The 17,960-nt window shown below is 32.6% G+C and overlaps 1 protein-coding gene across 1 annotated transcript in view; it reads right to left on the minus strand.

Annotated features, from left to right (window-relative positions):
- LOC108913297 (protein phosphatase Slingshot) overlaps nucleotides 1-16,222 on the minus strand; it is a 91,657-nt gene extending 75,435 nt beyond the window's left edge. The window contains exon 1 of the mRNA XM_018718821.2: nucleotides 16,015-16,222. Coding sequence (XP_018574337.1) covers nucleotides 16,015-16,052 — 38 coding nt within the window. The 5' untranslated portion in view covers nucleotides 16,053-16,222. The remainder of the gene's footprint in view (nucleotides 1-16,014) is intronic.
- Between the last annotated feature and the right edge of the window lie 1,738 nt (nucleotides 16,223-17,960).

Here is a 17,960-nt window from a genome sequence, read left to right on the forward strand (position 1 = left end):
ATTTTGTAACATACAATCATTTCAGAGTCAGGTGTGAATTCTAATCACTGAAACCGTTATTTTTTTATTCCAGGTTCCCAACTATTGCTTTCGTTTTCAGGAATGGAGAATTTTTTCAAGGGTAGAGAAGAAGTAGCCATATATTGCAGCAATTTATCTAATTAAATTAAGTAATAGTTGAATAAAAAAGACTCGTTTCTTTTCCAGTTAACTAAAGTGCCTTTTTAACACTTAAAAAGCATAATTCAAATGTCAACATTTTAATGACGGTTTAAGAAAAAATAAAACATTACAAAAACTCTACGTCATCCATTTCCTTTGCAAACTGCCATAATTCCGACGGTGTCTGCGACTCGATGATGATCACGATGACCTCAAGAGGCGACACTACCGTCTGTCCACTCTACAGACCGAATTTTAAATAAGCCACAGGTCTTTCGGCGGCCCAAAACCGGATTGGCCGTCCTACATCGGGCCAAAGGGAAAAGTAAAAACAGTAAAAACATCGCGCGATGAGTCAGGCATGTGACACAGAAACAGCATAAAGGAAGAAACGTACACAATACCGGCAATTGAACGGTGTGTAACGGGCAACCCAATTCCATAGCGTACACAAAAACATTAAAAGTCAATGTAATGGGTTAATGGAAAAAAGGCATTAATCATGTCCGCAAAAAAAGGTGACTGAACGTTTACTGGGAGAGTTTGAAAAAGCGTCAAGATATAGGTGTTAAATGTACAAAGTTGTTTGTGTTATATTCAGGTATCTGTTAATTCCATATTTAAAGTGGGTCACTTAACAAGTGCATCTAAAAATGCAGAAATACTTTAATTGATTTATCTAGATGAGTTTCGTGATGAGCTGGGTTATTAACACGAGATAAACTTACTACACACTAATTTGTCTAAAGATTTATGAGTATTTTTAATTATGATGCCATATTTTTAGTTTTTAACTAACAGTTCATATTTTTTACTACTTATACAACTAGTCTACTTAACACATTCAATTATTTTTGGAAGCACATAATTAATTATATAGTAGGATCATGTCGGATGCAAAGTAATAAATCATTGCCTGCCAAGGGATCCAGTGCAGTACGGTTTTAAGGGGTTTAGAAATTGAATAATTCCTTTCTGCATTATGAAGGGATGAAGGGATCAGTTCATGTCTGGCACCCTTGTTCCTACAAAAATCCCTTTATTCTCGTAAACTATTTATTTTAAATGTAATTTATTATAAATTCAATTTGTTTTTTAAATTCCACATATGAGCTACGTTTCGCCAGGTTAGTATTTGACGTATAACCGACCACTTCGTACACTCGATGCACAGCTACTATTTCAGATTTTACATTCCATTTCATTTTAAATTTGAAATGGTTTATCTTACGCTTCCTAAAAATGATGACATGATTTTCCTCTGATAAAAGATTGACAATTTTTTGCTCTACTTTGCATCGAATAGGATCCTATTATAGTCGTGTTTACCCGTAGAATGACGTACATAATCAATGAAATATTGAACTAATATTTCTTAGAAATTACAAATAAATCAGATGAAATGAAGAGCAATTAGAGGACAGTGCAAAAAGTGATGAAGAAAATTGATTAAGCACGAATGAACTTTGCGCTGAAAGAATGAAAAAAAAGGATTATTTTTTCTGTTCGGGACTAAAAATAAAAATTAAGACTAGAAATTGGTCTAACTAATACTGAAAACTGTTTTGCCATTCGAAAGTCACAGTATTTTAATCTTGCTTCGACTAGAAAAAACTTATGAGCAATAGCATTTGAGTTAGCAGAGAATTTGAATTTAAATTTAATTAAATGGACTATATGTAGAACAGTAGGTGATGGAATTACGGCTCAGTCCGTAGATGATGAAAATGACGAAAAATAAGCGACTGGCCAAATTAATCTTCAGTATAACCATACAGACCAGGGTTCGAAAATATCATGATATTTATATAAATATCATCATATACCATATCATCAAATTTTGATATTTATTTTGTAATGTCTTATCTATTTTTTGCTATTGTAAAAAACTGAGAAATAGTAAGAATATATTGCCACTGTACTTTTTTTTATTTAGAAAAGAATACAATGTAATAAAAACTGAGCTGAGGTCGATAATAACAATTTCACTAAACAAATAAAATTTGAAAATGATTTCACTTCATGTAACTAATGATAGTGGTTAGGCATCGAATAATGATGGACATAGTCGTGCACTTATTTTTTATGGGAATAACTACATTTTTATCAGTCTCGAAAATTTTACATTTGTTATAAATATCCATGATAAATGTCAGAATTTAAATATCATGATATATGTATATCGCGATATACATCGTGATATATATCCTTCGAACTCTGATAGAGATGATGTAGAGGACGAAGATAATGAAAAACGATTGGGTGATAAAATTAAATCTCGGTGTAATGATGAAGAGGAAGTAGAGACCGCATTGAGAAACAACCATTGGACACAATGTCTATCAAGCTATCGATGATGAAAAGTATTGTTTTTTTATGCTGATGTATCACAAATTATCCCTTACTAAATAGTTATTACTACTAAATCTTTATAAGCCAAAGTTTTGTTAGCTTATCTTCAAAGTAAATAGAAACTTGTTATTTTGACTATATCGATTACATTTAATCAAACTTAACCCAAAAAATGGAAAACAGTGTAATTTTAATCATTATGATCGATATCACTCACCAAGCCCTTTTTTTTAACATACCGGCGTACAATACCAGGCGCACGTCAATTGACTTTGCTAAAACGAGTTCAATGTCATGGGGATATCTACCTCAGACTAGGCACACCGTTGTTGAAAGGCAGAATATATTACTGTTAAACCATATGTAACTATCCATCACCAGGAATAGTTTATCATCGAAGAACAATAATATAAGGGTGTAGTTTGATTACAATAATTTAAAACCCACACGCGGTACGCTTTCTCTGACCAGGATCGATGTTGGGCAGAATGCCTATACATATATGGGTATCCCCGACGTTAAAGTTTTGGTATGTAGATATTCCGAAGAATAATTCTACTATGAGTCACGTCATTTATAATATTCAGCAAAATAAAACAAAAATTTTACTATAAGCATACAAAATGTACCCCAATTTCAGTTTTTAGCACCAACAAAGCTGATTTGTTTCTTACAAACGAACTTTACTGTTTATTTTCGAATTGCAAGGCATTTTCTAAATAAACACAAATAAATAATGTAAATGCGTGGTTAATTTCACACTTATTACGAAACCAAATCCAAAGCGAACATAGGATTATATTGCTCGAAACCACGCCATGAAAGCACAGATAATTGAAACTTAAATTAAAAATAAAAAGGAGAACGGTCTGTTTGAATAGAATAGGTTCTTTTTATAGCAAAAAAAAAGTTATGGCCGGGCGCTGGTGCATTGTGTGACAGTTTTATTTCGTTTATTTTTACGATCTAAAAGCTAGAGCAACGGCTCGCTTTGTTCTAGTTACAACTCAAAGAATTTAAAGTCGGCAATAAAATCCGATAACAAACAACCTACAAAACCGCAGAAAGCGTTTTGGAATTTTTCAAAATTAAAATATACTTCTGTTATAAATAATGAACATGAACCGAAGTTTGTGCTACTTTTATTTATTCGTTTTTAATTTGTATTAGTTCTGTATCAAGGACAAGATGTTTTATCATATACAGACAGGTTATTATTGTGTTTTACAAACCATTTTAATTGTAGACGTTACAGGCACATAACTTCAAACAATGATAATTATTTAGGCTTCTAACATACTGCTAATTAACAAATATCTTCTGTTCCATTTCTACAATTATCAACTTATTTTTGCCAATCATATTTCTAATTTAAAAAGCGTACATTATTTAAAAAAATTAGGCAAAAATATAGACACTGTGACAGTTCAAGGCAAACAGAATTTCCAAGAACTAACAATAGTAGATTAAATATAAGTCGGGGAAACCAATTTACCTTATATTGTTTTTTTTCAAACCGCGATCGTCATTAAAAGTTCTACAAACTTCAGACACAAAAGGTGATGTTACCGGTCGGTACGAGTATAGACAGGATACTTATAAAAATCTGCACTAGCACTAGCGATATGTCTAGGCTGCGTTGCCGTGATTGTTAAAAATACTGACGCCAATGGATAGATCAATATTATGTAGATGATTTTTTAAGAAAACAGGTATAAGATATTCGTCGATTTGCTCTGGTACATTATCCACATTTTAGCTTTGTTCCTAGAGCTGTTCAAAACAACTTCCAACAATCCGACGCAATCGCGCATGCGCATTCTGATAAAATGCTTACATAAGATTTAAAACTCATTGTTTTGAATCAAATTGCGTCTAACTGTTAGAATCTGTTTCTAATACACTACGAACAAAGTTATTACTAGTAGAACAAAATAAGGGTAGTAGATATGAACCTTTGAAACTAGTAAACAATTTATTTATTTCAAGTGAATAAATTTTTCAAAATATTCTCAACCTTGAATACAAAATAACTATTTTAGTTAATTAAGCAATGCCTAATAGAATAAGTTTCAATCTCATTTTTTAATATACATATAAATAGAACACAATTTATATTCTACCCCACAATTTAAATTTGGCAACGTCACATATTCTTCTGTCAACCACAATGTATGGGGGTGTACCACGTATACAAGCGAGGGTGGACAAAGCCATGTTATTAACGGTCAATGCCCTTTCGACGACACACATACGCGGAAAAGGCCTCCATAATTTCAGCTTTCTTGTATTAGGGCTTTATTAGTAGAGGCGCCAGTCCAATATGTATATTCGCTGGGGAAGCTCGGCGAAGTAGCGTTTATTTTTAAATAATAAACTTCAGGAGGGGACACTAAATTGATTCCAACCTTTCTTTATTTACTTGTATTTATTGCACTAAAAAACCCTTACAAAAGTTAATTAAAAGTCTAATATTGATGATAAACGGGAAAATGTTCTATAAATGGTTTAAAATTACCTAAAATTTTATAAAAGTTGAACTTTGTCAAATAATAACGTTTTCACGATTTAAACTTCAACAATTTATGTTGTCTTTTAATGTGCCTGTCTCAGTAAACTTTCAAACAATCTGTACAAAACAACTTGAAGTCATAAGTCTCAATTATCCAACGTGTTTAAGAAATTATCGATGGGACTTGATTAAGAATTCAAATTATTTCAAACATTAGAATTAACACCTGCAATTTGTCAGTCAATTTGTTTGTAAGAACATGTAGTCATTAAATAGTCATTAAGGCACTCCATCGCCTAAGGGTATTATATATTCCACATAAAGTAAATGGATATTAAAAATTTCTACAAATGGGAATTAATAGTGTACTTTACTCTCGAATACCGATGGAATATTTCGGTCGGAAAGGTTCTTCATTCCGATGAGTAAAACACGGGTTGGAATATTAGAAAAACTAATTCCCTTCAAATGGAATCACTGGTACTTTTTTAGCACCATAAGATGCAATTTCTGCATCTGTTTCAGTAGGAAGCTTTAGTTTTATGGAAATATCAAATATTTACTGCTAATTGTGAAAATTGAATACATTCTCAATTTTCAAAATATTTTGTATATTTGCTACAAGAAGCTAAATGTTTACTATTAAATGCATAATATTAAACAGAGAAAGGAGCATGTAGAGTAGAACAGCATCAACCATTACTGTGCATGCAATGTGTGAAGTTTGGAAATCCTCACTAAAATACTCACAATTTTAATAGGAATTGAAAGTATTGGTGCTATACATAACAAAAAATCATTTTTTGAGCTGTATCGATAGTGATTGCTACTAACCTGGATGTGTATACGATACGATACATATTAATACGTTAATTTAAAAGAATATTTTTCTAAGTAGCATTTTAAAATACTTTAGTTATGTTCTATTTTAACTTCAGTATATATTTCAAAACCTCTTATACTAAACTAACCCGAGAACTAACCATTTCATACATAACAATGCGTGCACAGTAATGGCTGACACTGTTCCACTCTGTATACTATAGTTCCAGTGTTGCAATATTTAATCTTAGTAAAAAAAATTATTTCCTACAAATGTTTGTACTTAAAACGACATTACTGTGATGTACTTAAGTCATCTGTTTACTATTTTATATAAAAAAGATAGGATCTTCATCCAAATAAATCAAATGGTTAAATGAAAAACTGCCTAGGCAGAAAAATTGTTAAAACACTTGGTTCAGACATATTCAATGCTTTAGCAACAAGTAGACACTTTCAAGCGACAAAAATTGTCTGAATCATCCTCAATGAAACTGTCTTAACCAGTGTTTTATTTTCAATGCGATGGCGCTTTAACCCCATACGAATTTTGATGACATTACATTACGATGTCGATGAATTTCTTTCCTCTCTAAAGTTATTTTTTTTTCAGTTAGTAAGCAACGTTATTCAGCTCATCTGTCGATGTAAACCAGTTATCGAAAGGCACAAACAGGTGATAGTCTGTCGTTCAACGCAACATCGAGATCGTGGACAGGCGAAGTTATCTTTTCGTTTTGCTCAATCTCCAGGTTGTTCTTTGAGAATGAATATTTTACTTCTAAAGAATGTAATTGATGGTTATTCCCGAAGCTGTTGACTTTAACTTGTTTCATTTGCCGTTTATTTTAGCCCAAAAGGAAAATGTTTGAGTCTCTCTTACGAGGGTGCTTGGAAGAGTAATAACGAATTGGAAATATTTCATGGGAAGAACACTCAGAGGAAATACATTCCTCTATTTGGTAAGATTTTAACATTGTCCAGTAGATGATCTCGTAGGATGGTGGCACATATCAATCAAGGGGCTTTAGTGACGAGTAGAGGTTTAAGAGGTCCTGTTCATTTGTTCCTTAAATGTGAATTGATGATTAAATTTTAAAAAGTCGTGTTTTTCTAACACCAACAGTATCGGTTTTTTGCGTAAACGAAATAACCGATAGCTGCTATAGATATATATATGGAATAAAGTTGTGAAATTTCCGAATTTCCAACAATGCCAAAGTATTAGAGGCGATCGCTATATTTCAAGGATAATATGCATGAGTATTATAAAACCGCAATGACTAATAGCAGTAATAAAGTGTTGTATTAAACGTTTCCTTGTCTTTCTCTCCAACCGAGTAAGCAATAATTACTGCTATCGTTAATCGCTGAAATTGTATGGACCCCTTCCTTGCCGGAATAATAAAGAAATACTCGCGGAAGAAAAAAAATCGCGAACAGTACCAATCCATTGTATTTCAACAATGGCCAACCTTGATGTTGTTATGTCAAGGAGCTAATAATATTCGGCGTGATATAATCCGCCCATGTTAGAAAAGTTGTAGCGTTTATTTAATTTTTTTCTTTACGCATTTTTTAAATTCGCATAAACCGTTTTTGGTACCCCGCCATGCATGTCTGATGGTTCTATGTTGCGTATACTTGAGCATAATTGCTGCGGATTCTTACATTGGACGGGGATCAGAGAGGCCGTGACCCAACCAGTCGAATTTTAGTGAAATTTATTAGACATTAACTTGCGACATAATCGAAAACGGTGATAAAATAAACGATTACGTCTTCGTGATCTTGGGTTTTATATTGGCAATATAGTACTGGGAAAAGGATTCGTCACTCTTACATCTAAAATTCACTGTTTCGTAGTTACTTTACTTTTAATTTCAATCAAAAGTCCTTAGAATACGAGCGAAACTACTTTTGTAAATATTAGAGTCCTATGCTAACTGGAAAATCATTTTGATAATCACATCTCTTTGTTCTAGAGCAGCTAATGGTCATTTCCGAAGTAATTTTTTGCGAAGAATCTGAGATATCCTAACCTAAGTGTGAAAAACGCCGTTTTTAGCTATATTTGCCCTTATATCGCGAAATTATTTTTTTTCTGAAAACGAGTCATGTCATCTAAAAGTAGAACTCTTACCCTTCAAAACATTCATTTTTCTCGAAGATATTATTAAACGAATTTTAGTACTTTAGCGATATCTTAACAGCAGTATCAAAATTGAATAATGTTCTTCGGATAGCGAATTATAGACATTCCTATGTTTTTTGGGTCGCCAAATCAGAATCCAACATCGAAATTATTCAAGCATTCCAGGGTTCTGAAATTTCCTAACCTAAAAGTGCAAAATTTACGATTTACATCTGAACTGTCGGCATGAACCACTATGCTGTAACCTGCGACCAATTTTGAGGTTGCTTTCAAATTCTACGCAAAAAATTACTTCGGAAATGACCCTCAGCTGCTCTAGAACAAACACAACCACTTTTTTGTAGATCTGTGTAATAATTCACCTTCACCCAACGTCTAATTGTATTCAATGGATGCCAATTAAATTCAAACATTTATTTTTTACCGACAATGGTATCATACCAAAGAGATATGTATGTATTTAACATCGTCATTTAAATGAATTCACGAAATCATTTATGTAAATTAGGAATTGTGTTGGACCCAATACAGGTCCCTCAGGCACACCATGTTAAATTTCTTATTATGATTCACAAATTGTCGACGATTTGAAAGATATGTCAATAGTTCACTTCTATTTATCAATAACAATTTTATGTGACATACTGTTAAAAGCTTTGGTTAGATCCAAAAACTAGGAATATACAGGGCGAGCCATTTTAATCTATGCACCTAAATTCCTCCGTACCTAAGCGAGATACGGAAAAATGGTTCAGACGAATGTTGTTCAGGACAATGAAGCTCACCTATCTGTGGAACTAACTTTGATCTTCAGATTAATTTTCAAGGTCAGTTGTAGGTCAGATTGTTTTTTTTAAATAGGGACCCCTATTTTTGACACCGGGTTCGAAATGAACAGGATATTTTACGTCCGAAATGATATTTTCAAGTTTGTTTTCGTGACTTCCCGAAGGTCAATTCAAGGTCAAGTGCTAAAAACTGCCTGGCAGCTGTTTATTTTAGTTTTCTGGTAGAGTAAACGTTGTGAAGGTATCTTTACGGGAAATATCGAACTGAAATGTGACAACGACCTTAACAATGTTGACCTTGAGGTCATTTTCAAGGTCATTTGGATGTTAGTGTTTTATTAAAAGGAAAACTTTGTTTTTGACACCGGAAAAAGCGAAAAATATAACGTTAGATGTGATATTTTAATTGTTGTTGTTCTGACCTTGAGAAGGTCAAATGTTGAAAATTTGCTTGGACAGATTTAACGTTGTGAAGGTACATTTAAAAGGTAGATCAAATTCAAATTTCAAAACTACCTTGAATTTTCCGAAAATAAGGAATAAGTAACTAAAATGGATCTTTTTTAATATGGGAAGACGAATTAAACAATCCTGCTATTTAACAGTTTCTTGTTCTTTTCTTAAGGATTAAAGTCCAATCTCTTTTAGAGAACCAGTTCTGGACTGGCGCCTAGCTTTCAAACCAAAGCCTCTAAGCGTTTTACTAATTCCTTCGAGAAAAAAAAATCTGTACGGTACCGAGCTAAGCTATTAATCCGCGATTATATCACGACGTGGCCGAGGAAAATAATAACTTTTTTCGCTTCGCCACCGCTTTGCCGGACAAAACGACCCGAGAGCTGTCTCATAACACCGTTACATCAATTTACCATACTTTTTGTCTTTTTACATAACCGCTTCGCCGGAGTAAACAATGGAGTTTTGCCGGACGGTCCGAGATCGTCCACCGGGAACGTCACATAAGAAAACCGTAACCGTTAGAAATCGCTCGGTGGGCAGTGCACTGTGAAGTGCATGCGATTAGCGTTAATACGGGTACAATTATCTCGCAGAAAGAAAAAGTAAAAGTACATAGGGGCATGGCGAACGGTGGAGATGGAAATTCGAAGCGAGAGTATCATTAAATTTCTAACTGGATGCAATAACTGGGAAAATTAGGAGGGTAATGGGAGGTATTACGACAAATGGAGCACTATTTTCGACAGAGAAGAGCAGCAGTTATTACGTTTGCGAAACTATGGTACATATTATCTAAAAAAAGTTTCTAAGGATAATATCTAAACGTTTTGTATGAAAAAATGTAAAGATATGAGCAGATTTTCATATAGTTTAGTTGCACACATAATTCTTTTGTCGCCACAAATTCAAGACAATGTAACTGCACCAGTAACTGCCATTATAAGAAATACTTCTTAGTCTGAAAAGGTTCAAATTGAAAAAATTAGAAAAAAAATACACGTTTCTTGAAATATTTTTAATAAAATCTGAACTGTTGTTTATACATTTTTTAAATGTTTCAAGGATTTCTATATTCTTTTGAGTGTATTGGAAAAATGTTTACTTTTGTTTTTACGTGCATTTCCATCTGAAGCAACAATTTTCTATATTTATAATAATAATTGATTCTTTAAAAAGGTGGATATTACTGTATATTTTAAAGATTTCAACAATATTTTTACCAAACAGGTATAGTCTTTCCTTTGAAAAACTTGTACCGATATTTACTTAGCCATACCCATATACAGGTCTGGTTGCCCAGTTTAAGAATGCGCGCGCGGGCAAACGGCGAACAAACACAGCAGCACTGGGCGACCGGTCATTAATTTCAGTTGTTGACAAATTGCCTAGCAGTGCAGTGCAGCAATGCCGAATTTAGTGTGATTCGGGTAATTTTAATTTATTGTAGGCACTTTCTATTAATCATTCACATTACAATTACGAAAGGGAGAAATAAGAGATATATCTTGTTTACTAATATTATTACAATATGGCATTTTGGCGACCTTTTGAAACAGAACAAAACGAAATACCGCCAGACAATATTGAATTAGTAGAACCGTTTGTTGATGAAACAGATTTAGAATTAAAAATTTCAGCGTCACATTTTAAATATTTACGATTATTTAAAAGAGGAAGAAAATGAAAAATCAGATACTGAAATTATAAACAAAATTCACATATTAACTAAAGTTTCAGTATCCACAATTTTTCGTGTTATTAAACAAGGTATTAGATCATTGCCCTAAAGATGAAGCGAAAACTAAAATTTAAAAATATTGATATGACGGGAGACGTAATTCGGCGGACAATTTATAATTTATATAAAGAAAATTGGGGACATAAATAATTAAAATATTGTTTTCTACACATTATATACAAATTATTATAATTTTTTACCTTAAGCAGAAAATTTTTTTACGCCTATGAAATTCATTAAATTTTATTGCTAGGCGTTTTTATACCTGTTCAACTGTCTTCGGAAAGACTATAGATATAATTTGTACCTCAAACAATAAAATAAACCTAAAATGAAAGGTAGACTGAATTATTTTGAAATTTACTATAGTAATTGTCAATTTATACTACATTAAATTTCCAATAATTATTGTAATCGGTATTAGGTTGTCCTTGGTTTGACTTTGCCACCTACGGTCAAATACAAGGTCATCATCTAATTTGTCATTCAAAATACTACAAGTTGTTCAGAGAAAAATTAATCTGTTTAATCTTTGGATATAGTTATTTTCTATTAATCTATGATGATCTGTTTGACTTGCAAAGACATGCAAGAAAAAATAACTGAGAAGATGTTCGGATTTTGACGCTCTACCAATTGCTGGTATAAAGAATTGAGTGTTCCATTTAATATTTTCAAGTTGACCTTGGTTTGACCTTGTAATTTAAGGTCAAGGTCACCATCATATTGGTCTCTTGACACCCTATAACTTATATCTGAATTATTTTTTATAGGACACAATTCTGAAAAGTTGCTGTATGGTTCGGATCTTTTTGGGACACCCCTGTATATTATAACAGAAACGTGCTACCTGGTGCAAATAATGTGATAAATGCAATTTTTAAATAAAGTGTTACATTTAAAATCAAATATTGATTCAAATAATCCAATAATTTTTCTTTTCTTTTTCTTTAAGACAATTAAACCGAAACTAATTTTACCTGCCATTTTCTTATCGTGAAATAAAATAGTAGCAATAGAAAGTTAAGCAATAATAAAAGTCTATCCAAAAAGTGAATTATTTTTAAAATTTTATTTGCTGTTGAGACAGTTTCTAAAGGTATCAAACTATTTCTTACCTTCATCTTCAGAAACAACGAACCTCCCAAATTTCTGAGGACGAAGACAAAAAAAAGTCACTGTATCAAACTGAATAAATATACTTAAACAATAAAATGAGACAGTGTCAAACTATTTCATTTTATGAATTTATATATTTATGTCAAGAGTTGATTGCTACGAAACCACTTTTGCTTAACAATTTTTTTTTCTCGGAAACTATTAAGTAGACTAATAAATAAATGGGGTTTCCTGTTTATACTGAAACATAGTACCATTTTTTTGTCATGGTAAATTTAGAATTAATAAGTTCATGGAGAAGCCAAATCAATTAATGTTAAAATTATTCACATTTTAACTGACTCATTCAATTTTTCCTAAAGTTACGAAGTTCAAGGAGTGAATATTAAAGAATATCTACCTGTAATATTAAGTACCTACCTAATACGATTATAGCGAGGTTGTATTACATCAGGTAACGAATCGGAAGACACAAGGACCAAAAGTTTTCTATTGGTTTTTCCAATGAGCTCAGGTGTGGATTAAACTACGAAATTGAGATAGCTATAGAGTTTGTTTCAAAACGAAATTGACTTATAATTGCATAAGTTATATAATTATCAGTCCAATTAAATTCGAGAAGGTACATAATTTTGAGACGCCAAAAGAGAGATTTGTGTAAAAAAAATGTATAAGATATTGATTTATTATTATTGAAATAATCTATTTTTTATTCGAAAAGTGTTAGTTTCTATTAAATTAAGACACATTTCTAATAAATTTATGCCATCTACATCTTTAAAAAATATGTAGATAAAGAAACGAAATATAATTGTGATTGAAAGTCGTGCTAATTTCAAAATACGATGTACACGTTTAAAGATAAATAAACAACAAAATAACGATATTCTCACAAACAGTTATTGCACAGGTTCTTATAAAAGCCAAGTTTTTATACTGAAAATTATGTAAAAAAAATCCGCTTGAACACTATCACGTTTCAGATAAAATTTTTATATTCCTACGCAAAATTGAATAATAGTGCCTATACAGATAAACACCTCTGGTTCTATTTTCCCAAGATGCTAGACCAATATTCTACATTTTTTACCGAATTAAACATCTAAGACGTTTCTCTAGATTTCTATAAGGGAAATGATCAGCGGCTTAATCAAACACAAATAACCTCTTCACCTCCTTTATCTTTTAAATATATTTTTCTCTCTTTAACTTATCCTCTTAACAGAACTAACTTTAAAATTGAGATTGAAGAAGAGATAATATAATATTAGCAGGGTCTCAACCCAAAATATTAAAAGAGAAAGAGTGGCCAAGTGACCGAAAAATTTAAAATAAGAGACCGAAAAGTGACTACGTAAAATTAACTTTATTTTTGATGATGATTCGATGATGAAAATTAATGGCAGTAGGTAGCTCATATAAAAATGTCGATAGGTGTTTCAATTTCAAGATAAAGGATGTTGAAGTTACAAAAATTTACTTACTTTTAGTCATAACTCAGAAATCTATATAGTAATTGTTCTAATTTTACATCAGAATCATCGAGTATACAGTTTCAGTTGATTGCAAAATCCAGTGGCGTACAGGTATAATTACAGGGAATCTTTTTGGAAATAAATAATAATGACTAAAATAAATAAAAAACGCTCTGTTTAGAATTTGCGGATATTTTAATCGAAACAAATTTTCATTTGTTCCAATATGCAACATTTTAAAGAAAAAATAATTTTCGTTCAGTGACCTTTATAAATTCAAAAAAATTAAAGGTGCAGAAGTATTTCCAAATATTTTTAGCGTTCTTTTAAAGACTATAAATTCGTGAATAATGGTTATATCGAGAAAAAAAAAGAAGCATCTTGAGGCTCGAAGATTCTAATTTTCAAATCTTGAGATAAAAAATTTTTTTAAGCCTCACTGTCAGCGCAATCAAAAGAAATAATGCAAGGCAAATATTTTACATTTTTTTTTTATGAACACTACATGGCATCAGAAAAAGTTTTTCTGGCTTAATCAATCATCATTCACCAGCTTCAATTTGTTTTTCTTTATTTTTTGTATTTGATATTTGATGAGTATTTATGTGAAATTGCGAGAAAAATAATGCAAAAAAAATTCTCTTAATTTTTAATTGATGTTTGGAGCAATAAACCTGCTCCTTTAATTTTTTTATAAAACTTTGGACGATTCAGGAAAGGAAAACGGTTAGACCGATCGATTTCAAAATTAAGTGCCTCATGGACATGTATTGAGCTAAAAAAAAAACCTCCAAACATTGGTACTTTTCGCAATATTTGCAAAGTAGTCGATTTTCCAAAACAGCAGGAAGTCATTTTTGCACTTTTTCAAATTAATGCCGAGTATAATTTCTTTTTTTCTCAAACACAGCAAAAGGTCCTTGAAGAAGATTCATTTGGGTTTCCAAAACCCCCCTTCCGTTCGCTGTACGATCAATAGTTCGTGAGATAACGATGATCAAACAAAGGTGACTTTTTACTCAATAGCCGATATCTCGATGAGAAATAATCGTACATAAAATAAAATATAAAACAAATTGAAGCTGATTGATCAAGCTAAATAATCCTGGCATTGATTAAGCCAGAAAAAAAATTTCTGAGCCCATGCAGTTTTGAAAAAAAAAATTGTAAAATTTTTGCCTTGCATTATTTCTTGGGGTTACGCCGAGTAAAAATTTCCATGCCAAGATTTCAAGCTTCAAGATGCTTAATTTTTTTCTCGATACGACCTTTATTCAAGAAGTTACAGCTTTTCAAAAATCACTAAAAAAATTTGAAAATTTTTCTGCTACTTTAATTTTTTTTGCTGTGTATTTCAAATAATCGTTAAAATAAATAATGTTCCTCTTTTTTTTTGAAGTATATGAAATCTACACTAAAACATGACAAAAAAAAAACAAAAGACTGCGTCAAACATTCTTAGTCACGTCCGTGTTTTAGGCAAGGAAAAATGTTGATCTTCGCCTATTTCAAAAGGCCTCCTAAACCAATGGTGGGTAGGCTTGCCAGATCTCCGGGTTTGATCCGGAGTCTTCGGGTTTTGATAGTACATCTTCGGGCTCCGGGTTAACATGTCATTTCACCGGGTTAACGCCTTACCCACCCTCGAAATCCATTTCCTCCAGTCATATTCCTTTTTTTTATAAACATCGATTTGTCTAATTGCAGAACTTAGGATTATATATTTCTTTTTTTTTTAGAGGTCATTTTCTTCGTAAACAATTTCATTCCCAGATTTTCTAGACCTTTTTTTTTTAGCCATGAATTTCTCCGGGTCAGTCATGAAATAAATCTGGCAACCCTAATGGTGGGGCAGCTTTTTTTTGGTGACGATTTATAATATTTAAAAATCGTAAATAATCCATGAATTGCGATGAATTGCCAGTATCATTCAATTAATTTTGTTATAAAATTAATTATTTGATAACTTTTGTCTATCCTTGTCATAGCAAAATACTACATCATTACATTTAATGAATTATGTATTTGATAAATAATTCTAGTGTTAGCGCTATCACAAATGCGCCATTGCCAAAAGTAAATACATACCAGTTTTCCCCAAAGATGAAACCAAAATTAACTTTTATTGAGAATACTTCAAGATTGAAATCATTTATGTATAATGTTTTTACAGCATAGGGCTGAAGTCTACATTTAAATAAACTTCACACGCCAACACATTTTAAACCAGAAAACCACAGCTTTTTATACCTTGTACAGATCATTCTGTAGCTCAAAAAAGCAATCTAAAAGTGACTCTTTGGCTGTTTTTTTTTTAGAAAAGTGACATTACCGATTGTTTCAAAAAAAAGTTGTCCCTACTGGAAGCCCTTGAATCAACGGTTAATTTTTCTTCCAAGTAAATTAAGTACTGAACTGACTTTCTTACATACCCAGGCCAAGCCATATAATACCCCAACACAACCTCCATGGCCGCCTCCCTGGTCCCTAATTCTGAACGATCACCATCACAAACAGATTACGGGTAAAATCACAAACGTTTCGGACGAACTCCGGAGCGCGATAAACGATATCTACGCTGTCGCGACACCCGCTGCGGTACGGCAAACACTACAACCGTACTGGCGTCCAAGAGTCGACTGAGTCGCGCCAGGAAAAAAGTAGTGATGGGACTACTCGAATGAAAATTATCGATTATATCGATTATGAAAATCTCTCGAGATATCTCGAGTGGTCATATAGAATCATTCGATTATTCGGATACGAATGACAGTGGCCACAGCGTTACTAATACGTGCACTACTCGAGCGAGTGCGCAGATGTTTCGATTGTTCCAACGCTCTAACGAGCTACAACATCTCGAGATAAGACGGCCGAGAGGATAGATGAGACAATCGAATATCACCGACATACAATAAAAAAGGTATGCAGGAATTTTATGAGTGGCATCGCGGGGGGTTAGATGGGAGCTTTATTTAGCGGGGATAAAAATTCATATGAATGAAAATAATACCAAATTATGTTTTCTATATAATTTTTTTTTTCAAAAAAATCCCAAACAATGGACCTCTTTAGGCGGCGACTACTCATTTTAAACACATGCTGCTGAATCACTCAACTGGCAACGAAGAAATATGGAAGAAATGCCCCAATCCGCGACAGTCATTCATTTACCTAACGTCAACATGTTTCGCATATGATTTGGGATAGACCGGAAATTTTCAAAGTGAACTTTCGATTATTCATTCGAATGATCATTCGATTATAAAATTAATTCGAATGGTAACCTCTCGATTATTTAATTCATTCGATTATTCCCATCACTAGAAAAAAGTAAAGCTCCCCGACAGCTGTGAGCAAGGACGGGCTGGGGAGCTTATAGCCTTTACGGCGCGTCCGAACGGCGTAAACCTACCTAGCGTACCCCGACACGGGCCCTTATTCAACCGCTGATATAAATTGTGTAGGGGCACACGGATGAAGCTACCGAAAAAAACAACCCCGTTCCTCGACGTGGCATATTTTCTCATGTTTTTCGACGTGGGAGAATAGTCGAAAAATTTCCAAACGCCTGGGAATTATACCCAAAGCGAAAAGTAATAGTAAAACAAGTGAAAAACAAAAGATCGATAAATTTCAATGAACATTTTGACTGACAAAAAATATAAGTGATGAAATTTCTGGGATTTAGCTTTGGTTATTTGGGGAAACAAAATGTGCTTTTAATTTCAAATCATTAAAATCCAATACGCCTAAGAAATTAAGAAAATATGATTTTATTCACCATAAAGTGCCATTTCTAGGTGTACACCAGGAAAATTAGCGAAAATAAAAGAGAAACTCGAAAAAGTCCTATCCGCGAGATTATTGTAAAATTGTCTAAAGGAACATAATACAAGACATCTCTCATCACGTGAGTCAAAAACATGTATTAGCTAACTTTTCTATTTAAACAAATAAGTGAGGAGAACAGTTTCTTCACTTTGCAAGGAAAACCACCAATTTTAGCGAAAAGTGACTCGCAGACAGCTTGTAGGGAGTAAAATTATCTATAAAATGAGACTTGTTAAATTAAAATCGGTTAATAAACAAAACAGTTATTGCAAAAACAAGAAAAGTGCCCATTTTTTAATTTGTTTATAACTATCGCATTTATTGTTAAAATTTTATAAAACCTATGACAAGTTGAGGGTTTAGTCATACTTCAAAAGTGTGCCAAAAGTGGGCGCTGTAGGTGCAATAGTTTTCGCACGATTCTATTTGTTTATAACGGAGGCTCCAAAAGTTATGAACTTTAAGCCTCTGTACAGGCGTTAATTTTCAACCAAACATGATTCTGAAAGCGTTATTGTAATCTTAAAGACGTAATTAAGCGACC

The sequence above is a fragment of the Anoplophora glabripennis genome, unplaced genomic scaffold, assembly GCF_000390285.2.
Source record: "Anoplophora glabripennis isolate ALB-LARVAE unplaced genomic scaffold, Agla_2.0 scaffold365, whole genome shotgun sequence".
Classification (NCBI taxonomy): Eukaryota; Metazoa; Arthropoda; class Insecta; order Coleoptera; family Cerambycidae; genus Anoplophora; species Anoplophora glabripennis.